This window comes from Chrysemys picta, chromosome 7 (assembly GCF_011386835.1).
Source record: "Chrysemys picta bellii isolate R12L10 chromosome 7, ASM1138683v2, whole genome shotgun sequence".
Taxonomy (NCBI): domain Eukaryota; kingdom Metazoa; phylum Chordata; order Testudines; family Emydidae; genus Chrysemys; species Chrysemys picta.
The window spans coordinates 125609106-125630582 of record NC_088797.1 but is presented as its reverse complement, the minus strand read 5'-3'; the positions used below and the strand labels follow the sequence as shown (position 1 = coordinate 125630582).

The following is a 21477-nucleotide window of genomic DNA, read 5'->3' as shown; positions in this document are numbered from 1 at the left end:
CCCAGGGCTTTGGCTTTCTGTCCTGGGCCCCAGTGAGTCTAATGTTGGCCCTGCTTGGTGGACCCCCCTAAAACCTGCTTGCAGCCCCACAGAAGGCCCAGACCCCAGGCTGAGAACCACTGACATAAATAACATTACACTGAGTATGCATGCCCATGTGGGAGACTAAAGAAACTAAAGAACAGATTTAGGTGATATTAAAGAGGAAAAACCTGTGTTCTTCTGACAGATCTCTATCTTCATCAGAGTTTTCTTGCTCTTCCTCTCCAGTTGACGAATTTAGTCCAATTTCCTGTATGTCTTCCTGTAGTTGCTTCTCTAGTTCATCTACCCTGCAGTGGAGGCAAGAGCAGAACACTGTATTATTGCTAGTCCATTTTTACAACAAACAAGTATGTTCCGTTGTAGATTAGAGTTCAGTTCTTGGATTAAAGCATCACGTGAAGCACATTATAATGTGATAAAACTTGCTGAATATACTCTTCTGAGTATATCAGTTTAAAACAAAAATTTGATGAAGACTACTATAGCTGTATGATCCTATTTGTAAATAATATCGAGAAATTATTACTGACAGGTAAAAGATCAATGGGAAGAATACTCTGTTACTTTAATCAGCTTTTGAATTTACTTCTAGGAGCAAGTTCGTTACTAGCTAGACTGTCAATAGTACCCCCTCCCATCATTACAAACTAGCATCACTACACATTCCAGCCTTTGCCTTAAGGACATCTTGGAAGGATGCTAATTGACTGCACCCACCAAACTGGCTGCTGTGATCTTAGTAGGCAGCAAGAAAGATTTGAGAGTCTGATAGGCCGGCCTCTATAACAGCAACCAGCTAAGAAGCAGCTACAGTAAAAAGTCTATGCAAGTAATTTTATTTCATGCCTGCCTAGCAGCTGTTTGATGGCCTACAATAAGGGAGTTGATAGGAACTTGAATGAGACTAAGGACAAGTAAACATCACAAAAGCCACAACTAACACTATGTCCCTTTACTGACAGTCTCATTAACACACATTCAGGTGGTTCCTCTAGGTACAGAGGGAGGCACATTGGCAGCAGTAGCCAAATCTGAACTTGCCACTGCTCATGCTGTGCCAGTTCTGGGAGGAATAAAGAACCTATGATTCCACAAGCAAGTTTAGCATTTTTCACAAGTATTATTAGATTTACCTTAAAATAATAAACATGCTAACCTTTTGGATTCTTCCTTCTCCTTCAAGAGATGCTCTAGGCTGTTCACATAAGACACTTGACTCACAACAGGAATCTTAGAAAGCTGTAATGAAGTAGTATGAAGTTTTTTTTATAAAAGGGGAAACAGTCTTCTTAAGAGGATTCACGGCTAGACAATTTAATCCATCTGCTCAAGAAGACATACTATATGAATTTGCATTTAGAAACATACAGGAGATCCTGAAAAATAAAATCTAAGCCAAAGAGCCCCATTTGACAGATTACACAACTAATTGCAAAGAGCAGAAACGTTTTCTCTCCAACAGACAGCACCGACCAGCAGATGAAACATTGGTCTTACCATCTCAGATCTTGGTTCTGTTTTCAGCTCTACTACAAGCTTCCTATGGTGATACTGGGCAAAAAAATCACAACCTCTAAGCCTCATTTAACCGATATGTAAAATGCACGTCAGATACTGCAGTGAACACCACCATATAAAAGTTAAGCAAATACACTTGCTCACTCCTTAAGGAAGCGATGCCAGGTTTTACCAAATAAGGGCTGAAGAGAATTAAGGCTAGTCAATAAAACAGAGGAGTCTAAAACACTGGGCACAGGGTGCAGAGCTAGGTGGGTCCAATCACAGAAGCTCAAAGGAACATTTTGGTGGGGAACGAAGACGCATTTTTACCAGATCCTGCATTTGATTAGCATTTAGAAATTTGGCCTGAGATAGCTTTAGCACAATTCAGGAGCCTTTTTTTTTCCCCCTCTTCTGATTTTTGTTCTGTATTGTGTGCGCACCCTTTTAAAAAAACAAAACAAAACAAAACAGGAGACTATCCCACAAAAGATATGGTCATGGCAATTCCTGAGTAACATACAATTTATCTGTAGTGTCCATTTAATTCTACAGACACATACTAGGAAAAATGTTTGCAGTAAATGTATGCAACCAAACATCTGATCTAGTATGTGCCTCTAATTAATGGTCATTACATGTATTATATTTGTGTTTTTTCAGGAAAAAAGGCAAACAGCACACTCCTCCCCTCCCCCCATTATTTCAAGAGTTAGAAACAGAATAAAATTTTTTATGTAGTCATGATAGTCAAAGTTGCCTTATAAATAAGGTTTTAAAAAAAATCAGCTGTTTTCAAGGTAATTAGCCTTCTGTTAGGAGCACTACATTAGGAAAGTCTTACGCTAGAAGTGCTTAAAGTTAACCCCCCTTTATATTTTATTATAAAATTTTAAATTAAAAAAAAAAAAGCAGCTTTTTTGCCAGGCTGTGCTACTGAACAAATAATTTGTAAAATTATCCCCATTATACCCATGTAAATTGTAAGATGGGATTCATCCTAACGGACAGACTAAGGAAAAAAGGAGAAGTGACTGCAGGACGAGTCCTGGCCCCTCTTGCAAGTTGCCAAGTATTCTCAGCTTCCTTGAAATTTAGGCTCCCTCAATAGGATGGTCTGATACACTTCAAAGAACACCTCCTGCTCACAGGTCAACCTCCTGAGCCTTCAGAGCTCACTAACCAAGTTCCCTCTAAGCTGCGTGGCTGCTCAGCAGCCTATTAAGCACTGCGCAGGTTCTCAGGGCTGCGGTGGGGAGAGATGCCTCTCCCCCAGTCCCAGACCTGCCATGGCCAGGGGATAGGTGTCCCTCCCCAGGCCCCAACCCCGGCCCCAACCCAGCCCGGGACCTGCCACAGCCGGGAAGGGGAGAGGTGCCTCTCCCACCCAACCCAGGCGCTGCTGCGGGGAGTCCTCTCCCCACTGTAGCCCAGGGCAGACTGCACCCCAAGCCCCTCATCCCAAGCCCCACCCCGAGCCTTCACCCCCTGCACCCCAACCCTCTGCACCAGCCCTGAGAGCCCCCTCCCACACTCCAAACCCCTCGGCCCCACTCCCGCCACATGAATTTTGTTATGTGCACCAATAGGGCACACATCACCTCCATATTGGTGCACATAAAATTAATTCCGCACATGCGTGGGAAAAATTAGAGGGAACACCGCAACTCCTTTTAAATTCATCAAGGTGGATGAACTTCTTGAGACTGGGGCACAGCTTACTCAGCAGCCAGCCCAACAAATACTGAACTCCCAAAAGAATTGAAGTTGACCAAGGAAGGATCTTGCCACATTCAAGACAACAGGAAAAATGTAAAGCCTATTTCTGTTTTAACAGGAAGGGTAAGTGGAAAACAAAGTTCCTGAAACCTCTAATATGCTCTAGTGGAAGAGAGCCAAAGGAGCTTATTTACTTTATGTAATCTCCGCAAATGCTCAGATAGCATAGGTATGAGTGTGGTATAATACACAATAGAAGGAAGGTATAGGATCAGAACTGACTACCCAGTTTTACACCCAAAGACACAAGACTTTAGAAAAAAGAAGAACAGGAGTACTTGTGGCACCTTAGAGACTAACAAATTTATTAGAGCATAAGCTTTCGTGGACTACAGCCCACTTCTTCGGATGCATATAGAATGGAACATATAATGAGGAGATATATATACACACATACAGAGAGCATAAACAGGTGGGAGTTGTCTTACCAACTCTGAGAGGCCAATTAATTAAGAGAAAAAAAACTTTTGAAGTGATAATCAAGCTAGCCCAGTACAGACAGTGTGATAAGAAGTGTGAGAGTACTTACAAGGGGAGATAGTCAATGTTTGTAATGGCTCAGCCATTCCCAGTCCTTATTCAAACCGGAGTTGATTGTGTCTAGTTTGCATATCAATTCTAGCTCTGCAGTCTCTCTTTGGAGTCTGTTTTTGAAGTTCAAAAACAGACTCCAAAGAGAGACTGCAGAGCTAGAATTGATATGCAAACTAGACACAATCAACTCCGGTTTGAATAAGGACTGGGAATGGCTGAGCCATTACAAACATTGACTATCTCCCCTTGTAAGTACTCTCACACTTCTTATCACACTGTCTGTACTCGGCTAGCTTGATTATCACTTCAAAAGTTTTTTTTTTTTTTTTTTTTTTTCTCTCTCTTAATTAATTGGCCTCTCAGAGTTGGTAAGACAACTCCCACCTGTTTATGCTCTCTGTATGTGTGTATATATATCTCCTCATTATATGTTCCATTCTATATGCATCTGAAGAAGTGGGCTGTAGTCCACGAAAGCTTATGCTCTAATAAATTTGTTAGTCTCTAAGGTGCCACAAGTACTCCTGTTCTTCTTTTTGCGGATACAGACTAACACGGCTGTTACTCTGAAGACTTTAGAAGAGATTCTTCTTTTATAGGAAACACTGAAGTGTCAGAAGAAACAGAAACATTGACAAATTTGACTCAGATGAAAAATTTTTTAGCCACTTACAGGAAGTTTGGGTGATGGAGTCAAGGTGTCCTGTGAAAGATCCTTAAGACAAGTTCCCTCTGGAATTCCAACATGTGATTTTGAACTTGAGGACAGGATATCTTGCAGTGGCAAGAGCATTTCTTCTTCATCGCTGTCCAGATTACAGTCAAAACTCTCATCTTCACTATCAGAACTGTTGCTTAATTTTCTATTCAACACGGAAGTTATCTTGGAGCTTTCAATGTTCAACTCATCTGAAATCTGTGAAGAACTAGTGCTATTAGCTGAACATCCATCTTCAAAATACAGTGAACGTGCAACAACTTTGCCAATCTTTACTGAAAATACAGGCTTCTCAAAAATTTCCACTGAAGGCAAGTTAGAATTATCTTCTGAAGTCTTTCCAGTGTTCTCTTTTGATTTAGTAAAATTCTTGTGAGAATCTGAGGGAAGCTGTACATTATCATCTTTACAAAAGATAGGTTCAGTCTGTCTCACTCTGTTTTGCTCTCTCTTAGTTTCTAATACCTGAGATAAACTAGCACTTTGAATGTGGGAAGAAGAATGTAAGCATTTCATTTCTTCTGTGCACACTGTGTTTGACTGAGTTTTAGTCTTTACAGTAGCTTTTTCCTGAGAAAGAGATGTTGGCTTTTCTAAGAGGAAACGTGAGCAGGTTGCTTGCAACGGATTTTCTTTGGTATCTGCAACATAGATTTGGTCATTTTTATTAGCACAGTGTCCAGAATATAAAGGTGATAAACCCACATATGTGGGTTTATCTTTTTCCTTTTTGTGGCTTATGTCAAAATATTCCTGTGAAAGAGACAAGTCTTCTCTACGTGACATAGCAGCATCCTCTAGTTGCAGAACACCATCACGTGGAGAGACTACTACAACATGTTTAATGAACTCAGACTTTCTATTTTTGCATTTTTCAGATGACCTGCTGAAATGAGGTTCATTCAAAATTTGTACCACAGGTTTTCCTGAACTTTTCAAGTCCCTATTCATAGATATCCTTTTTCTTTTTCCAGTAAAGTCTTTTTGTTTGGACAGTGCTGAAGAAATTTTTGAGTTAAAGCGGAATGACTGATCTTTCCATATATTAACAGCCTTTTCAGATGACCATCTTGATAGAACTGGAGAAGAAACTTCAGGTTTTGAAACCTGCTTTGATTGAGATGAATCATCTGTGGAAAAAGTTTGAAAAAAGTTTCATATTTTGTAAAAATTTCAGTGTATCATGTGAAACTGTCTCAACAGTCTTTTAAAAAGTACTAAGACAACTGTTAGTTCCTCATTAATGACATAACTGACAAAATGTTTGGGCACAAAGTGCAACTCTCTCACTTAGTGCACAGTATTCAGGCTAAGATCAGTTGAGATTATACAGTTGCATTACTACTTGTAACTAATTTGGCAATGAAATAAGAACAGTTTCTTTTAAGAAAGGAGCTCAGTATCATATTGGGGCACCTGCTCCATATGCTAGAATTAAAATATGTTGGACTGATAGTAGCCCAGACTAAGGGAAGAGGGATCATGTCTGAGAACAGAGGAAAGTTTCCATAAGTCTGAAGTAGTTTATTTTAAATACATTTATTTATATCGGGGTTTCTGAAAACTGATTTTGAAAATAACAGAATTAAAAGTATGACAGTAACACACACACTTAACAAATCCCATTCCCTTTTGGATAAAGATTCTCTTAAAATATAGGTACTGATCTTCTGGCTCCTGGTCCAATTCCAACTTTCTAATTAAGCATTATCACCTCTGGCAGCCGGGGGGGCGAGGGAGGGAGGGGAAGAAGAGAAGAGATTAGAAAATGCTACCATATATAAAGCTATTTGCGGTAAGTCCATCCAACTTCAAAAGAGACCCAAGGATGTCTTCTTCTAAAGCTAAGTTTGACACCTGAGACAGAGAGCTGGGCAAAAGCACTGTTATTTTGTAAACTGGTGCTCTAACATGAACTGTGTATTTTGCTATATTTTGATATTTAGTAAACAGACAATATCTCACATGGTCAACTATGAATTAATTTTGTGATGTTCACTTTTTAGGTAAGTATGAATCTCTGCATTTTAAAAAACAGATCAAGTGATGTGACCTACGCACAAAGTGAACGAAATTATGCTCTTATTTATTCTAATTAAGGCTACATTTTAGTCATGGGTATTTTTAGTAAAAGTCATGGACAGGTCACAGGCAGTAAACAAAAATTCATGGGGGGAGGAGGAGGGGTGTGCTGGGGTTTTTTGCAGGGCTGGCGGGGGCTCCCTACCCAGCTCCGTGAGTCCCTGTAGCTCCTAGGCGGCAGAGGGCTCCGTGTGCTGATCCCAGTCCCACCACAAGCGCTGGCTACGTAGCTCCCATTGCCCAGAAACCACAGCCAATGGGAGCTGCGGAGGCGGGGCCTGCGGGCACGGGCAACAAGCAGAGCCGCCTGGTGCCTGGCCCCTCCTCTGCCTAGGGGCTACAGGGCCACGCCAGTGGGAGCCGGGGAGCACCCTACCCCCAGGTAAGTGGCCCCCACACCACCCAACCCCCTGCCCCCTCCCACACACCCAAACTGTAGCACAGGTTGCAGAAGTCACGTAGGTCATGGAAAGTCATGGAATCTGTGACTTCGTGACCTGTGACAGACTCGCAGCCTTAATTCTAACGTAAACTCAAAATAATTCCACTGACTTCAATGGAATCACTTTAGGATTTACTGATTTGGTTTAATCATCTTTTTTTAATTCAGTTTATGCAATTTCTGTATACTGAATAGTACAAAATTATGGTTTAAAAAGAAAGCAATATATTAAAAAAAATTATTGTAATTAATCGCACTGTTAAACAATAATAAAATACCATTTAAATATTTTGGATGTTTTCTACATTTTCAAATATATGGATTTCAGTTACAACCCAGAATACAAAGTGTACAGTGCTCACTTTATATTTTTTTTTTATGACAAATGTTTGCACTGTAAAAAACAAAAGAAATAGTATTTCATTTCACCTAAATACTGTAGTGCAATCTCTTTATAATGAAAGTTGAACTTACAAATGTAGAATTATGTACAAAAAATAACTGCATTCAAAAATAAAACAATATAAAACTTTAGAAAATGCAAGTCCACTCAGTCCTACTTCTTGATCAGCCAATCGCTCAGACAAACAAGTTTGGTTGCAATTTGCAGAAGATAATGGTGCCCATTTCTTGGTTATGTCACCTGAAAGTGAGAACAGGTGTTCCCATGGCACTGTTGTAGCTGGCATCACAAGATATTTACATGCCAGATGCGCTAAAGATTCATATGTCCCTTCATGCTTCAACCACCATTCCAGAAGACATGCTAATGACGGATTCTGCTCAATAATGATCCAAAGCAGTGCAGACCGACGCATGTTCACTTTCATCATCTGAGTCAGATGCCACCAGCAGAAGGTTGATTTTCTTTTTTGGTGATTCGGGTTCTGTAGTTTCCTCATCGGCATGTTGCTCCTTTAAGACATCTGAAAGCATTCTCCACACCTTGTCCCTCTCAGAGTTTGGAAGGCACTTCAGATTCTTCTACCTTGGGTCAAGTGCTGTATCTATCCTTAGAAATCTCACATTGGTATCTTCTTTGCGTTTTGTCAAATCTGCTGTGAAAGTGTTCTTAAAACGAACATGTGCTGGGTCATCATCCAAGACTGCTATAACATGAAATATATGGCAGAATGCAGGTAAAACAGAACAGGAGACATGCAATTCTCCACCAAGGAGTTCAGTCACAAATGTAATTAATGCACTATTTTTTTAACGAGCATTATCAGCATGGAAGCATGTCCTCTGGACTGGTGGCCGAAGCATGAAGGGGCATATGAATGTTTAACATATCAGGCATATAAATACCTTGCAATGCCGCTACAAAAGTGCCATGTGAAGGCCCGTTCTCACTTTCAGGTGACATTGTAAATAAGAAGCAGTCAGAAGTATCTCCTGTAAACGTAAACAAACTTGTTTGTCTTAGCAATTGGCTGAACAAGAAGTAGGACTGAGTGGACTTGTAGGTCCTAAAGTTTTACATTGTTTTTTGTTACTAAAAACAAAAACAAAAAAAAAAAATCTACATTTGTAAGTTACACTTTTACGACAAAGAGACTGCACTACAGTACTTGTATGAGGTTAACTGAAACATACCATTTTTTGTTTATCATTTTTACAGTGCAAATATTTGTAATAAAAAATATAAAGTGAGCACTGTATACTTTGTATTTTGTGTTGTAATAGAATCAATATATTAGAAAAAGTAGAAAAACATCCAAAACTATTTAATAAATTTCAATTGGTATTCTTCTATCGTTTAATAGTGCAATGAATCGCGATTAGTTTTTTTAATCCCAGTTAATTTTTTTGAGTTAAATGCGTGAGTTAACTGCGATTAATCGACAGCCCTAATTAAAAAGTAAAACCACTTTTTTTCCCTAAATATTGAAAAGACAAAAATTGTAAAACAACAACAGTAAAGGTGGCATTTCCAAATTAGTCTTGAATCAGTATTGTGGTTTCTATGTTTAAAAGTTTTAGGAATTCACACTTAATCCTTTTATAGCAAACTGATAACACGGGTCATTTCTGCAACATCATAGCCTGATTTAATTATCTACTAGAGAAAGACCAGGTGGGTTAGGTAATATCTTTTATTGGACCAAGTTCTGTTGGAGAGAGAGAGACAAGCTTTCAAGTTTACAAAAGCCCTCATCTCTCTAATATCCTGGGACCAACATGGCTACAGCACCATTTAATTATACACTGTATTTTAATATTTTCATCAGCTCCAAGTCATTTTTAAACTTTGCCACAACAGACCAAACCATTGCAATACTGAAACAGTTAGGTTTGTTTAATTGATATTACTTAAAAAAAAAAAAATATTTGTGGTAAAGTTTCAGGTTTAGTTTCTTAGTTACTGATGAGCCTCTATGAAATTATGAGTCTCAATTCATCTCCATGCACATACAAGCAGTATTCAAACTTCAAAAGGAATCTAGCCATTCTCATTTATTAATCATTAAAATGAGGTAACCTGTTTGCTCCAACTAATTCTACATCATTAGCACTGTTTCTACCTGAGGCAGTCTCCCATGAAGCAGAGCTTGATCTTTTTCTTAAGAGACATCCATTGCCCTGTTAATAAGATGAAAAAGAAGTTACTTGTTTGAGCCTGACAGTGGTTTTAAACAGGTCTCGTTGGTTGGTGAAATAAATGCCGTATTAAATTTTAGAAAAAACACACCAATGCCTTTTCCATTTATTTAAAACTACTTTTTGTTTCTGTTGAGTGTAAGGTTCACATCTAACTCAGGGGTTCTCAAACCTCATTGCATCGTGACCCCCTTCTGAAAACAAAAATTACTACATGACCCCAGGAGGGGGAACCAAAGCCTGGGTGCGCACGAGCCCTGCCACCCCAGGTGGGGGGACAAAGCCCAATCCCAAGGGCTTCAGCCCCGGGCGGGAGGCCTGTAACCTGAGCCCCGCCGCCCAGGGCTAAAGCCGAAGCCAGAGCCCCACCGCCCAGGGATGAAGCCCCAGGCCCCAGCAAGTCTAACGCCAGCACTGGTGACCCTATTAAAATGGGGTCATGACCACTTTGGTCCCCACCCAGTCTGAGAACCGCTGCCTTAATTCTAAAGTTGTAAATACCTAAAAAGCGGCATACAGGGAGAGAGGATCACTGCTTCACCTAAAATTACCTTGTCAAAACAAGCTTTTTTTTTTAAATAAAATGCCATCAGTTAAATCAATATCTTCACTTTATATTATTTTTGCATACTTGTACTGGTTTCCAGCATCAGTACATCTGCCTTTGCATTTAAGTTTACCACTGGGAGGCGGACTGCAATTTCCATCAAAGCACTGTTTACACTGAAAATTGAGAATGAAAGGAGACCACTGCTTCCAGGAAGAGAGCTAACGTCCCTTCCTATTGCTCAATGGTTATGACTTAAGGTTATGAATTATCAGATGGGTCCTCAAGGTTTGGTGTGTTAAAGTAAACTTCTACCTAGCTTGGGTAGTCTTGTGTTTTGAGCAGATAACTTTTAAGCTAGTTATTTCTGACTAACCTAAAAATAGCTATTAATCAGTTTATCAATGCTTTGCTTAAAAAGACAATACTATGTAATATATGCCCTACGTAATCACATTCACCTAAAATATTGGTCAGAGGTTTGGCCCTTATTGACACTTGCAGACATACCTGGTTTGATATACCTGTTCCTAAGAATACCTTTACTGGACTGAAGGGCTGCAGTTTAGACTGTTCCATTCTGTGTCTCTTCTGCTCTCCTTCTTTGCAGTAAGTTTCCAGTGGTAACCAATATTGAGACTCACCAGGGCTGTACTGGAGCTTTGTGGAATGCCCGGCTTTTTGGCACAAAGGCTTATTGTTCACATTACCATTACTTCTGGCATAGTTTTTTAAGACATCAGCTTCTGATGTTGAAACCCATTTGCTGGCATCTGAACTGGCCTCCTCTAGATCCATACAGTCAATCCGCTGTTCCCTACCATTTTCATAAAACAACTGTGTTCTTGTTTTAATTGGACACTTTTCATTCCTCCCCGGTTCTCTCTTACTGGTCGTATCCTTTTTTGTCAAGGAATAGTTGGGAGGGCCTGCAGACATAAGGAGTTTTCGAACCACAACCTTCGGATACTTTGTGCTTAGCACCGGGCATGCTCTATTGTTCTCTAAAACTTTTGGACTGTCTTTTTTCTCTCTGTTAGCTCCTCTCAATAAGTCATCCATTACAGGACTCTTGTTTGGTGATTGGACTGGAATCTTTTCCCTTCTAGTTTTCTTCTGAGATGATATTTTCTTTTCAAATCGTTCTGTACGTATGACCGACAGTTCAACATCCCCATTTTTTACATTTCTTTTGTCCGGAGAACACAATACAATTCTGTCTTTATTGCCAAATTTAAAAAGATACAAAATATAAAAATTAATTATGCATAATTTAGTCACCACACTATTACAAAGAGAAATAAAGAAGCTTTTAGACACAAAATATGAAGTAACAATGCAGAACCTACTGTCAAATAAAGAAAAGTTATGTCCTTAATTCAGGTTAACTAACCAGAGTTAGCCAACTCTGGGTAATATGGCAGTGAAGACACAGCAACTCAGCTTTTAACTCTGTTTAGCAGCTTGAGTTAAAGCCTCTATGGGAATGTGGGGTTGAACTCAAGCTGTTAACTCAAGTTAAAAACTAATTTGGATTAGCAGCTTGAGTTCAACATCATGCCCCTAGAGACTAACTCAACCTGCTAACCAGAGTTAAAAACTGAGTTGCTGTCTCTTTACTGCTAGCTTAGTTAACGAACCCGAATTAAGAACACACCTTTTCTTACTCCATCTTTCTCTCTCACCAGCCAAACAGACTATTAAGCAATTCAATGTTCACTTGCACTATGTAAATTATTTCAAACAGTATTTTCATGCCCAAAACATAAAAATGAAACTGATCAGCAACATTTCTTAAACATCTGGTTATACAGCTAAGGTCTTCTATAGGTTAGAAGTTTCACAACTGGAAATAAGTTTAGTTAGATTTCTGCACTTGTATAATTTAGGAAAACTCATGTATGAAAGATCTTCCATAACAATGATTAACTTACCTTGTTTTGGAGCTGGTTTGAAGAAATCTGTAATAGACTGATTTCTGAAAAGGAAACAGAAGTATTATAGCCTAAATATACAGTTTTCACAATATCAATGCTGCTGTAGGAAATACAGATAAAACTGAAATCCTGTAATATTTTACCCATTTGTTACAGAAAATTTTGTAAGTGTTAAAACTAAGTTCCAATAGCATTCTGTCCAGTATAAAGCCTTGAAAAAACAAGCAGATGACAGAATTCCTTTTCCTACTCCGAATGGTATGAGAAACTATAAAAAGTAGTAAGCTAAGTTCTCTGTAAGCTGTGCGGCCGCGCAGCAGTCTATTTAGCGCTGTGCAGGCACTCAGGGAACCTACTCACTGACCTGCCACGACCGGGAGAGGGGGCGCCCCAACCTAGCCTGGCCCCCAACCTACCACAGCCGGGGCAGCCCCCGGCCCCAACTATGCCACAGGCCCAGACCTGCCGTGGCCGGCGTGGCCCCCCAGCCCCAAATATGCCGGGGCCTGGGTGGGGCAGCACGGCCCGGCCCCAGCTGCGGCCAGCGAAGCACAGCACGGCCTGGCCCCAGTCTGGACTTGTCGTGGGGAACCCCCTCCCCAAACCCAGCCCCAGCCAGACCTGTGGGGGCCAGGGGAGGGGCACCTATCTTGTGGCCCCAGCCCCGGAGCTGCTGCGGCAGGGAGAAGTGCCCCCGCCCAGCCCAGGTGCTGCTGTGGGGAGAAAGAGCTGGGGGGGGAGGGAGTCCTCTCTCTCCCCACCGTAGCCCCCTCCTGCACCCCAAACCCCTCATACACGGCTCCACCTCAGAGTCTGCACCACCAGAGCCCTCACATCCCTGGACCCCAACCCTCTGCCCCAGCCCTGAGCCCCTCATCCCTGGCCCCACCCCAGAGCCTGCACCCCCAGCCAGAGCCCTCACTCCCCTGCACCCCATCCCTCTGCCCCAGCAGAGCCCCCTCGCACACTCCGAACTTCTTGGCCCCACCCCACAATATGGATTTTGTTATGTGCACCGATATGAAGGTGATGTGCCACACATCACGTCTATAATGGTGCACATAACAAAATTCATTCCGCACATGGGTGGGAAAAATTCGAGGGAACACTGGTACTAAGTGGTCATTTTTTAAGGGTGAGATTTTCAAAGCTGATGAGGGGATTTAGCCACACTGCTTCTATTAATTTTGACTGAACCTGTGTGGCTAAAACCCCTGCATTCGACTCTGAAAATCTCAATTAACCAGTCTTGCTGATCAAGCTCTGGAGATACTTAGGTATAGTTTTTAAAACATCCCGGATTTACAATTGCAACCTCCTCCTCTCTGAACACACTGCCTTTGCTCTTTGTTATCCAATAATCTATTTCTACTGTAAAATGATCAACACCCGCACAACACACCTTTCAAGATCCGTTGTTCCTACACATGCCTAGCACAATATGTGGTGTTCCTCATCCAATGCACTAAATGCCCCAATAGCAACTATGTGGGTGAAACCAGACAATCACTACGCTGTCAAATGTACTCACACAGGGAAGTGATAAGAGACAAAAAACATTACATCACATGTGGGTGAACGCTTTTCACAAAGCGATCACTATCTCTGACCTATCAGTCTTAATCGTCAAAGGAAACCAGCACGCCGCTTTCAAAAGATAGCCTGGGAGCATAAATTAAAATTTTTGCTATACACTAAAAATCATGGACTCAATAGATACACTGGATTTATGGCTTATTACAACAATCTATAATCCACTAACAACCCCCCCTCCCCCCAAGTTGCTTCCCCCCCCCCCGGCTTCTTTTCCTCCCTATAACTAGAGCGGTGGTAATGCCACTTCAAGCCACTTCACCTTGACTATACACACACAAAACAATGTACAGGAGAGCGTCTCCCATCGACGTAGCTACTGCCTCTCAGGGAGGTGGATTAACTACACCGACCAGAGAGGTCTCTCCCATCGGCACAGGAGCATCTTCACTTAAGCGCTACAGCGATGCTTCTCAGACTCAGACTTTAAGGCCAGAAGGGACCATCGTGATCATCTAATCTGACCTCCTGCACATTGCAGGCCATAAAGCCTCACACACCTATTTCTGTCATAGACCACTAACCTCTGGCTGAGCTACTGAAGTCCTCAAGGCATGATTTAAAGACTTCAAGTGACAAAGAATCCACCACGTACACTAGTTTAAACCTGCAATTGATCTATGCCCCATGCTACGCAGGAAGGAGAAAAACCCCTAGGGTCTCTCCCAATCTGACCAGAGGGAAAATTCCTTCCCAATCCCAAATATGGCAATCAGATAGACCCTGAACATGTGGACAAGACCCACCAGCCAGACACATGGGAAAGAATTCTCGGTCACAACTCAGAGCCCTCCCCATCTTGTGTCCCATCACCAACCATTGGAGATATCTGCTGCTAGCAGTCGCAGATGGGTCACATGCCACTGTAGGCAGTCTCAACAGAACATCCCCTTCATAAACTTATCAAGGTCAGTCTGGAAGCCAGTCAGGTTTTTTGCCCCCACTGTTCCCCTTGGGAGACTGTTCCAGAACTTCACTCCTTTGATGGTTAGAAACCTTTGCCTAATGTCAAGCCTAAACTTATTGATGGCCAGTTTATATTCATTTGTTCTTGTGTCTACATTGGCGACATAACTTACATAACTCCTCTCCCCCCCGGTATTTATCCCTCTGATGTATTTATAGACGACAATCATACCTCCCCTCAGCCTTCTTTTGGTTAAGCTAATCAAGCAAAGCTCTTTGAGTCTCCTCTTATAAGGTAGGTTTTCTATTCCTCAGTTCATCCTAGTAGCTCTTCTCTGCACCTGTTCCAGTTTGAATTAATCTTTCTTCAACATGGGAGACCAGAATTGCACAGAATGTTCCAGATGAAGTCTCACCAGTGCCTTGTATAATGGTACTAATACTTCTCTATCTCTACTGGAATACCTCGCCTGATGCATCCTAGGACTGCATTAGCCTTTTTCATGGCTGTATCACATTGGCATAGTCATCCTGTGATCAACCAATACATCCAGGTCTTTCTCCGCCTCTGTCTCTTCCAAATGATCGGTCCCCAGCTTACAGCAAAAATTCTTGTTGTTAGACTTTTCAAAGTCCTCCAGATCTTCTTGTATGATATTCTGGTCCTCTTCCGTACGGACAATACCTCCCAACTTTGTCTCATTTGCAAATTTTATTAGCACACTCCCACTTTTTGTGCCACGGTCATTAATAAAAATGTTAATGAAAATTTGTCCCAAGACCAATCCCTGAGGAACTCCATTAGTAACTTCCCTCCAGCTTGACAGTTCACCTTTCAGTATGACCCACTGTAGTCTTACCTTCAGCCAGTTCCTTATCCACCTTTCAATTTTCATATTAATTCCCATCATCAATAATTTCCCATGTAGAACTGTATCAGATGCAGCATTTTAAGTGTAGACCCGCCCTGAGGGCTTGCCTTCATGTACAGCACTACAGCTTAGCTGCACCACTTTACTGAAGACACTACTACACTGATGGGAGAGCTTCTCCATTCAGTGTAGTTAATCCACCTCTCCAACGTGCGGTAGCTATGTTGATAGGAGAAGCTCTCCCACTGACATAGCGCTATCTACACAGGGGGTTAGGTTGGTATAATTACATCGCTCAGGGGTGTGGATTTTTCAGACCTCTGAGCAACCTAGTTATACCAATATAGGTCTATAGTGTAGTCCTGGCCTGAGTAAGTTTCCCAGAAAGAAAAGCTCTGAATAACCTCAAAAACTGATCACTTTCACCAACAGAAGTTGGTCCTATAAAAGATATTCCCTCACCCACCTTGTCTCTATCTGACCAGGTATACATTCAAGGGGAATCTCTTTGCCAAATGTACGCACCCTTTCCCTCAAAAGCAAATGTTTGGGCACTGCTGCTATTTGACATTATGTGCAACAACTGCAATCCAACATGAACTATATGTTGTATATCTTACTATAAGAAGCTGGCAAAACCAAAACCAAACCACCTTCAAGAGGATAGATAAAAACTCTACCATTTTCTCTAGAGGTCACTCCAAATCATCCAGTATCACCTCCATCTTCTGTGGATTGTGCTTTAGCCACGTAGCCCTTTTTCAGACTCCAAACTCAGTTAGACAGTACAGAAGCAGAAAGACTCCCCTTTTGGATCAGATGACATAAAACTCAATGTCAGTGCAGTGATGAGAGAGTGTTGCTTTTGCTGCATTAATCACCCAACTACCTATCTATCAAAAGGGGTGACAATTAAATCTTGTGAAAACCCACACAAGAGAGACTCAAGATAGGCAAGTTGGCCAGCTCTAACTTCTGCGTCCTTTCAGAAAGGAGCCAGTCAAGCAACGCTTTCTACCCTGATCAAGGATTAAATCCTTTAATTGAAACAGAAATCTTAGCCACTAATCAGGAAAAAAAAATATGATAGTAAAACGAGAAGCAGTGTGGTCTAATGGATAAAACAATGGATTAGATTCAGGAGAACTGAGTTCCTGTCCCAGCCCTGATAGTGACCTGCTCTGTGATCTTAGACAAGTCACATACTGTCTGTTTCGCATTCTACCCCTTCCTTCATCTACCTAAATTGTAATCTTTTGGAGCAGGGACTTTCTCTTAACATGTCATTGTACAGAACCTAGCTCAATGGGGCTCCATTTGGACTGAGACCTCTGACCCTAATAGCCCCTTTGTGCCAACTGGCATAGGGCGCACCCAACACACTTGTCAGAACATTTAGCCAAAGAGTGTCTTGTAAAGCAGGATATAAAAATTAGTGACATATTACTGTTAGGCAAGGTCTACACTACACTTATATCAGTATAACTAGGTCACGCAGGGGTGGGAAAAACCCACACCCCTGAGCAACATAGTTCTATCGACCAAACCCCCAGTGTAAACAGTGCTACGTTGGAAGGAGAGCTTCTTGCATCAACATAGCCACTGCCTCTCAAGGAGGTGGATTAACTACACTGACTGGCATAGAAGCATCTTCACTTAAGCGCTGCAGCTGCGCCGTCGCACTGTTTTAAGTGTAGACCTGCCCTTAGTGGAAGTCACCTACTACAGAACAGGCCCAAAGAAAGTAACAGAACGCCACTAGCCATCACCTACAGCCCCCAACTAAAACCTCTCCAGCGCATCATCAAGGATCTACAACCTATCCTGGAGGATGACCCCTCACTCTCACAGACCTTGGGAGACAGGCCAATCCTCGCTTACAGACAGCCCCCCAACCTGAAGCAAATACTCACCAGCAACTACACACCACAGAACTGAAACACTAACCCAGGAATCAATCCCTGCAACAAACTGCATTGCCAACTCTGTCCGCATATCTATTCAAAGAACACCATCATAGGACCTAACCACATCAGCCACACCATCAGGGGCTCGTTCAGCTGCATATCTACCCATGCGATATATGCCATCATGTGCCAGCAATGCCCCTCTGCCATGTATATTGGCCAAACCGGACAGTCTCTACGCAAAAGACTAAATGGACACAAATCAGACATCAAGAATTGTAACATTCAAAAACCAGTAGGAGAACACTTCAATCTCCTTTGACACAACAACAGACTTAAAAGTGGCAATTCTTCAACCAAAAAAAACTTCAAAAGCAGACTTCAACGAGAAACTGCAGAACTAGAATTAATTTGCAAACTTGACACCATCAAATTAGGCCTGAATAGAGACTGGGAGTGGCTGGGTCACTACAAAAAATAATTTTCCCTCTGTTGATACTCACACCTTCTTGTCAACTGTTGAGAATGGGCCATATCTACCATGATTGAATTGGCCTCGTCAGCACTACAAAAAGTAATTTTCTCTGTTGATATTCACCCCTTTTTGTTAACTGTTGGAAATGGGTCACATCCACATCCTAATTGAATTGGCCTCATTAGCATTGACCCCCCCACTCGGTAAGGCAACTCCCATCTTTTCATGTGTTGTGTATTTATACCTGCCTACTGTATTTTCCACTCCATGCATCTGATGACATGGGTTATAGCCCACAAAAGCTTATGCCCAAATAAATTTGCCTCTAAGGTACCATAAGGACTCCTCGTTGTTTTTGCTGATATCTGTATGTTTGTCAATATCACTTTTCACAGCACACTTAGTAGCTAGCTGGGAGGCTGTGATAAATGATATGTGATACTAACAACATATAAGTACCACTTACCACAGCCTCCCAGCTAGTTAGTAAGTCTGCTGTGAAAAGTGTTTGTTAATATTACTTTTCTCAGCAAGCCCCAGGAAAATTAAGCCCTGGATGGGGAGGTCAGAGGGGAAAGGCAGCGAGGGCCCAGGGCAATGGGGGCAAGGGCAGGGTTGAGCCTGAATGGCCGGAGCCGGGGGTCAGCGCACACTGCTGCATCGTCAGAGCAGGGTCTGCACAGCTGAAGCCGGGGGTTGGAGCCCACTGCTATGCAGCCGGGACCAGGAAGTCAGCAGCAGGAGCCTGGGATCAGAGCCAGGGGCCAGCAGCCAGAGCTGGGGGGCCAGAAGCCCCACAGTCGGTCTCCTGAAGTCCTGCCACTGGAGGCAGAACCCATAACAGTAACTCAAAAGTAATGGAACGAGCACCATCTACACTCTCTTCCCAGAAGAGAAGGAATTTATTGCTGACTCGCATGATGGTTCCTATTTTTATTTGTGGAAGTTTCTTTAGGTTCCAAACAGATGATGTTGAAAGGAGGAGTCTGATGTACGGCGAATGGTCTTTATTAAAATAAGCAACAGAGTCCTGTGGCACCTTTAAGACTAACAGATGTATTGGAGCATAAGCTTTTGTGGGTGAATGCCCACTTCATTGGATGCATGTTAATTAAAATAGTTTCCTAAGGGTGATGTAACCAGAGTGTACTTTTTCTAACACTCTAGTCAAGCTGAATTAGTATGCAGATGAAAAGCAGAAGATTACAAAGACCAGCTTTATTTGTTGAGGACTGTCTAAGATCTCCAATTACCCATATTTTGGTTATGCTTTTACAGATTAAAGTGATTACTTAATTCCAATAAAACAAGCTATGAGAGACATGTTACAAAACTTTTAGCTCTGAGCCTGAAAAGGACGGTTAGCGCTGTATCTAGAAGTCCAGCAAATGCCTCAATTCAGGGACTTAAGCACATGCCTCCAGAAAGTCAATGTGACTACAGTACTCACATATTTAGAGTTAGGAACAAACTTAAGTACCCTGCTGAACTGAGGCTTGAGTTTGAAGCACTTTTCAGTCACTTTTTAAGAGTACTAATATATTAATTTTTATATTTGATTTAAAAAAAAAAGACTGGAGGAGAAACCTTATCTTTAAAAAAAAACAACACTAAGTTTTGATTGCCTTGCTTTTAAGGCGCACACACACAGGAAATTTCCTGCACCTAATGTTAATTTAAATGGGTTAAATTAAAATTTGAATTTCAGAGTATACTCAAAATTGCAACAAACGTGTGCTGTGACCAGACTATATGACCATATAAAAACTAACTATGTATTCTTGTTAACATCTAGGGTAGATGTAACATCACAGCCACACTTGGGGGAAAATCCATATTTAGGAGAAAATCATTTTACATATTATCAAGATAGACAAGTCATGAATAGTACATAAAAAGCCCTGATCATCATTATTGTGATAATTAAATATCTTCCACCTTTGCCTCACCCAGCAGGAGAAGAAAGGCTCTTGGAGGAAGCTCTATTCTCCAGCCTTCTCCCAGCAGGCCCACAGCAGTAGGATCTTCCCAGCCCTTGCACTCTGAAGCAACAGTGGTCAGAAACTTCAGTCCAAAAGAAGGGACAGAAAAACCTGAGTATATATGCCTTTCTTTCAGGGTTAAAATAGTAAATGGTATGCAATTTTATTTGATATTTGCTCTTTCCATCAATTTTTGTTTTTTTAATGTCACTGTAAAATTTAGAACAGAAAGGGTAGAAGGACAGACCTTAAAGACACATTGCCTTTTGTAACCATGGGCGATAGTAGCTGTCCTATTAATAGGTCAATGATCACTCAAGACTAATATACTCCATTGTCTGAGAGAGGGTATTAGATACTTCAGATAAAGGCAAACACAACACAGACAAATAACTCTGTAGGGGTAAAAACCTAAAAGGATGCATAGGTTTGTGTGTATTTTGGGAAGCAGTGCATTTTTGCCTCCCCTTTAAAAACAAACATTGAAAATCCACAAAAACAACAAGGAATCCGGTGGCACCTTTTTTACCCTCGAAAGTTTATGCCCAAATAAATCTGTTAATCTTTAAGGTGCCACCGGACTCCTTGTTGTTTTTGTGGATACAGACTAACACGGCTACCCTCTGATAATTGAAAATCCAGGCCATCAGCCCTGGAAGATGGAGAACTAGTGAAGTGACAGTGTCACAACAATTAAAAGAATGAAAGTAAGTAATTGAGAGGGGAAAGATTTTCAGTCAGACTTGAAAACGTAAATTGAGGAAGATGTTGACAAAAACATTTTAAAGGGGGAAAAAAAGCCTTTACTAAATCTTTCAAATAATGTGCGAGTACACAATACATCCGAGACCACCAAAAAGGACTCAGGGGGACCCCACACACAACTGGGATGATCTTACTCGACATTCCTGATAATAAGACAAGCAGCAAACAAAATCCTTCAAATAAAAAAAAAAAAAAAAAAAAGAGCAAACAACCCATCTAACACACTTTTCAAGCTTTCTTTGTATCTCATAAAACAGGAAATAACAGTACAAGCCTATTTTTAATAAAAGCTCCTTATAAAGAAGTACTTTTAACCACTGAAACTAATCTGTTTAATACCCTAAGAACATAAGGGCCCACAGTCCTTCCAAAGTGTTTATTATCTATATCCATCTTCTTCAGATCCATGTTTAATCTTTAAAGAAATCTGCAGCAGCACCAATATTTCTAGTCCATCAAACAAAGCAGTTACACAAAATGGGAGCAGGGTACCAAACATATCTGCCCTTGCCACAATAGCATCTCAAACTAATATATCTACAGGAGTGATGACTTTGTTTTGTCCCTCTGGAAGCTTTTTAATATCTACCATCTCATGACAGTCTTTTCAAAGTCTGCAAAGTACCAGGATGCAAGTTGGCCAACAGACATTTTCAAAATAACCACTTTCATCTGAACGCTTCACAAAGAACAAAAGCCACACAGATCAGTTTCACTTTCCCAAATAGGAAGTCGTACAGAGAGGACAATGAAACCATACCGGTTTCCATTCCAGAACAGGTAATATTAAGA

General features: G+C 41.3%; 1 protein-coding gene across 2 annotated transcripts in view; it reads right to left on the bottom strand.

Annotated features, from left to right (window-relative positions):
- The window catches only part of SLF2 (SMC5-SMC6 complex localization factor 2), a 61136-nt gene that overhangs the window by 30084 nt on the left and 9575 nt on the right, over positions 1–21477 (bottom strand). For both annotated transcript variants that reach the window (XM_042845193.2, XM_008179785.4), the window contains exons 2-7: positions 12183–12226; positions 10759–11468; positions 9626–9683; positions 4532–5706; positions 1202–1284; positions 213–332 (exon numbers count right to left, since the gene is read on the bottom strand). In XM_042845193.2, the coding sequence (XP_042701127.2) occupies positions 213–332; positions 1202–1284; positions 4532–5706; positions 9626–9683; positions 10759–11468; positions 12183–12226 (2190 nt within the window). The remainder of the gene's footprint in view (positions 1–212; positions 333–1201; positions 1285–4531; positions 5707–9625; positions 9684–10758; positions 11469–12182; positions 12227–21477) is intronic.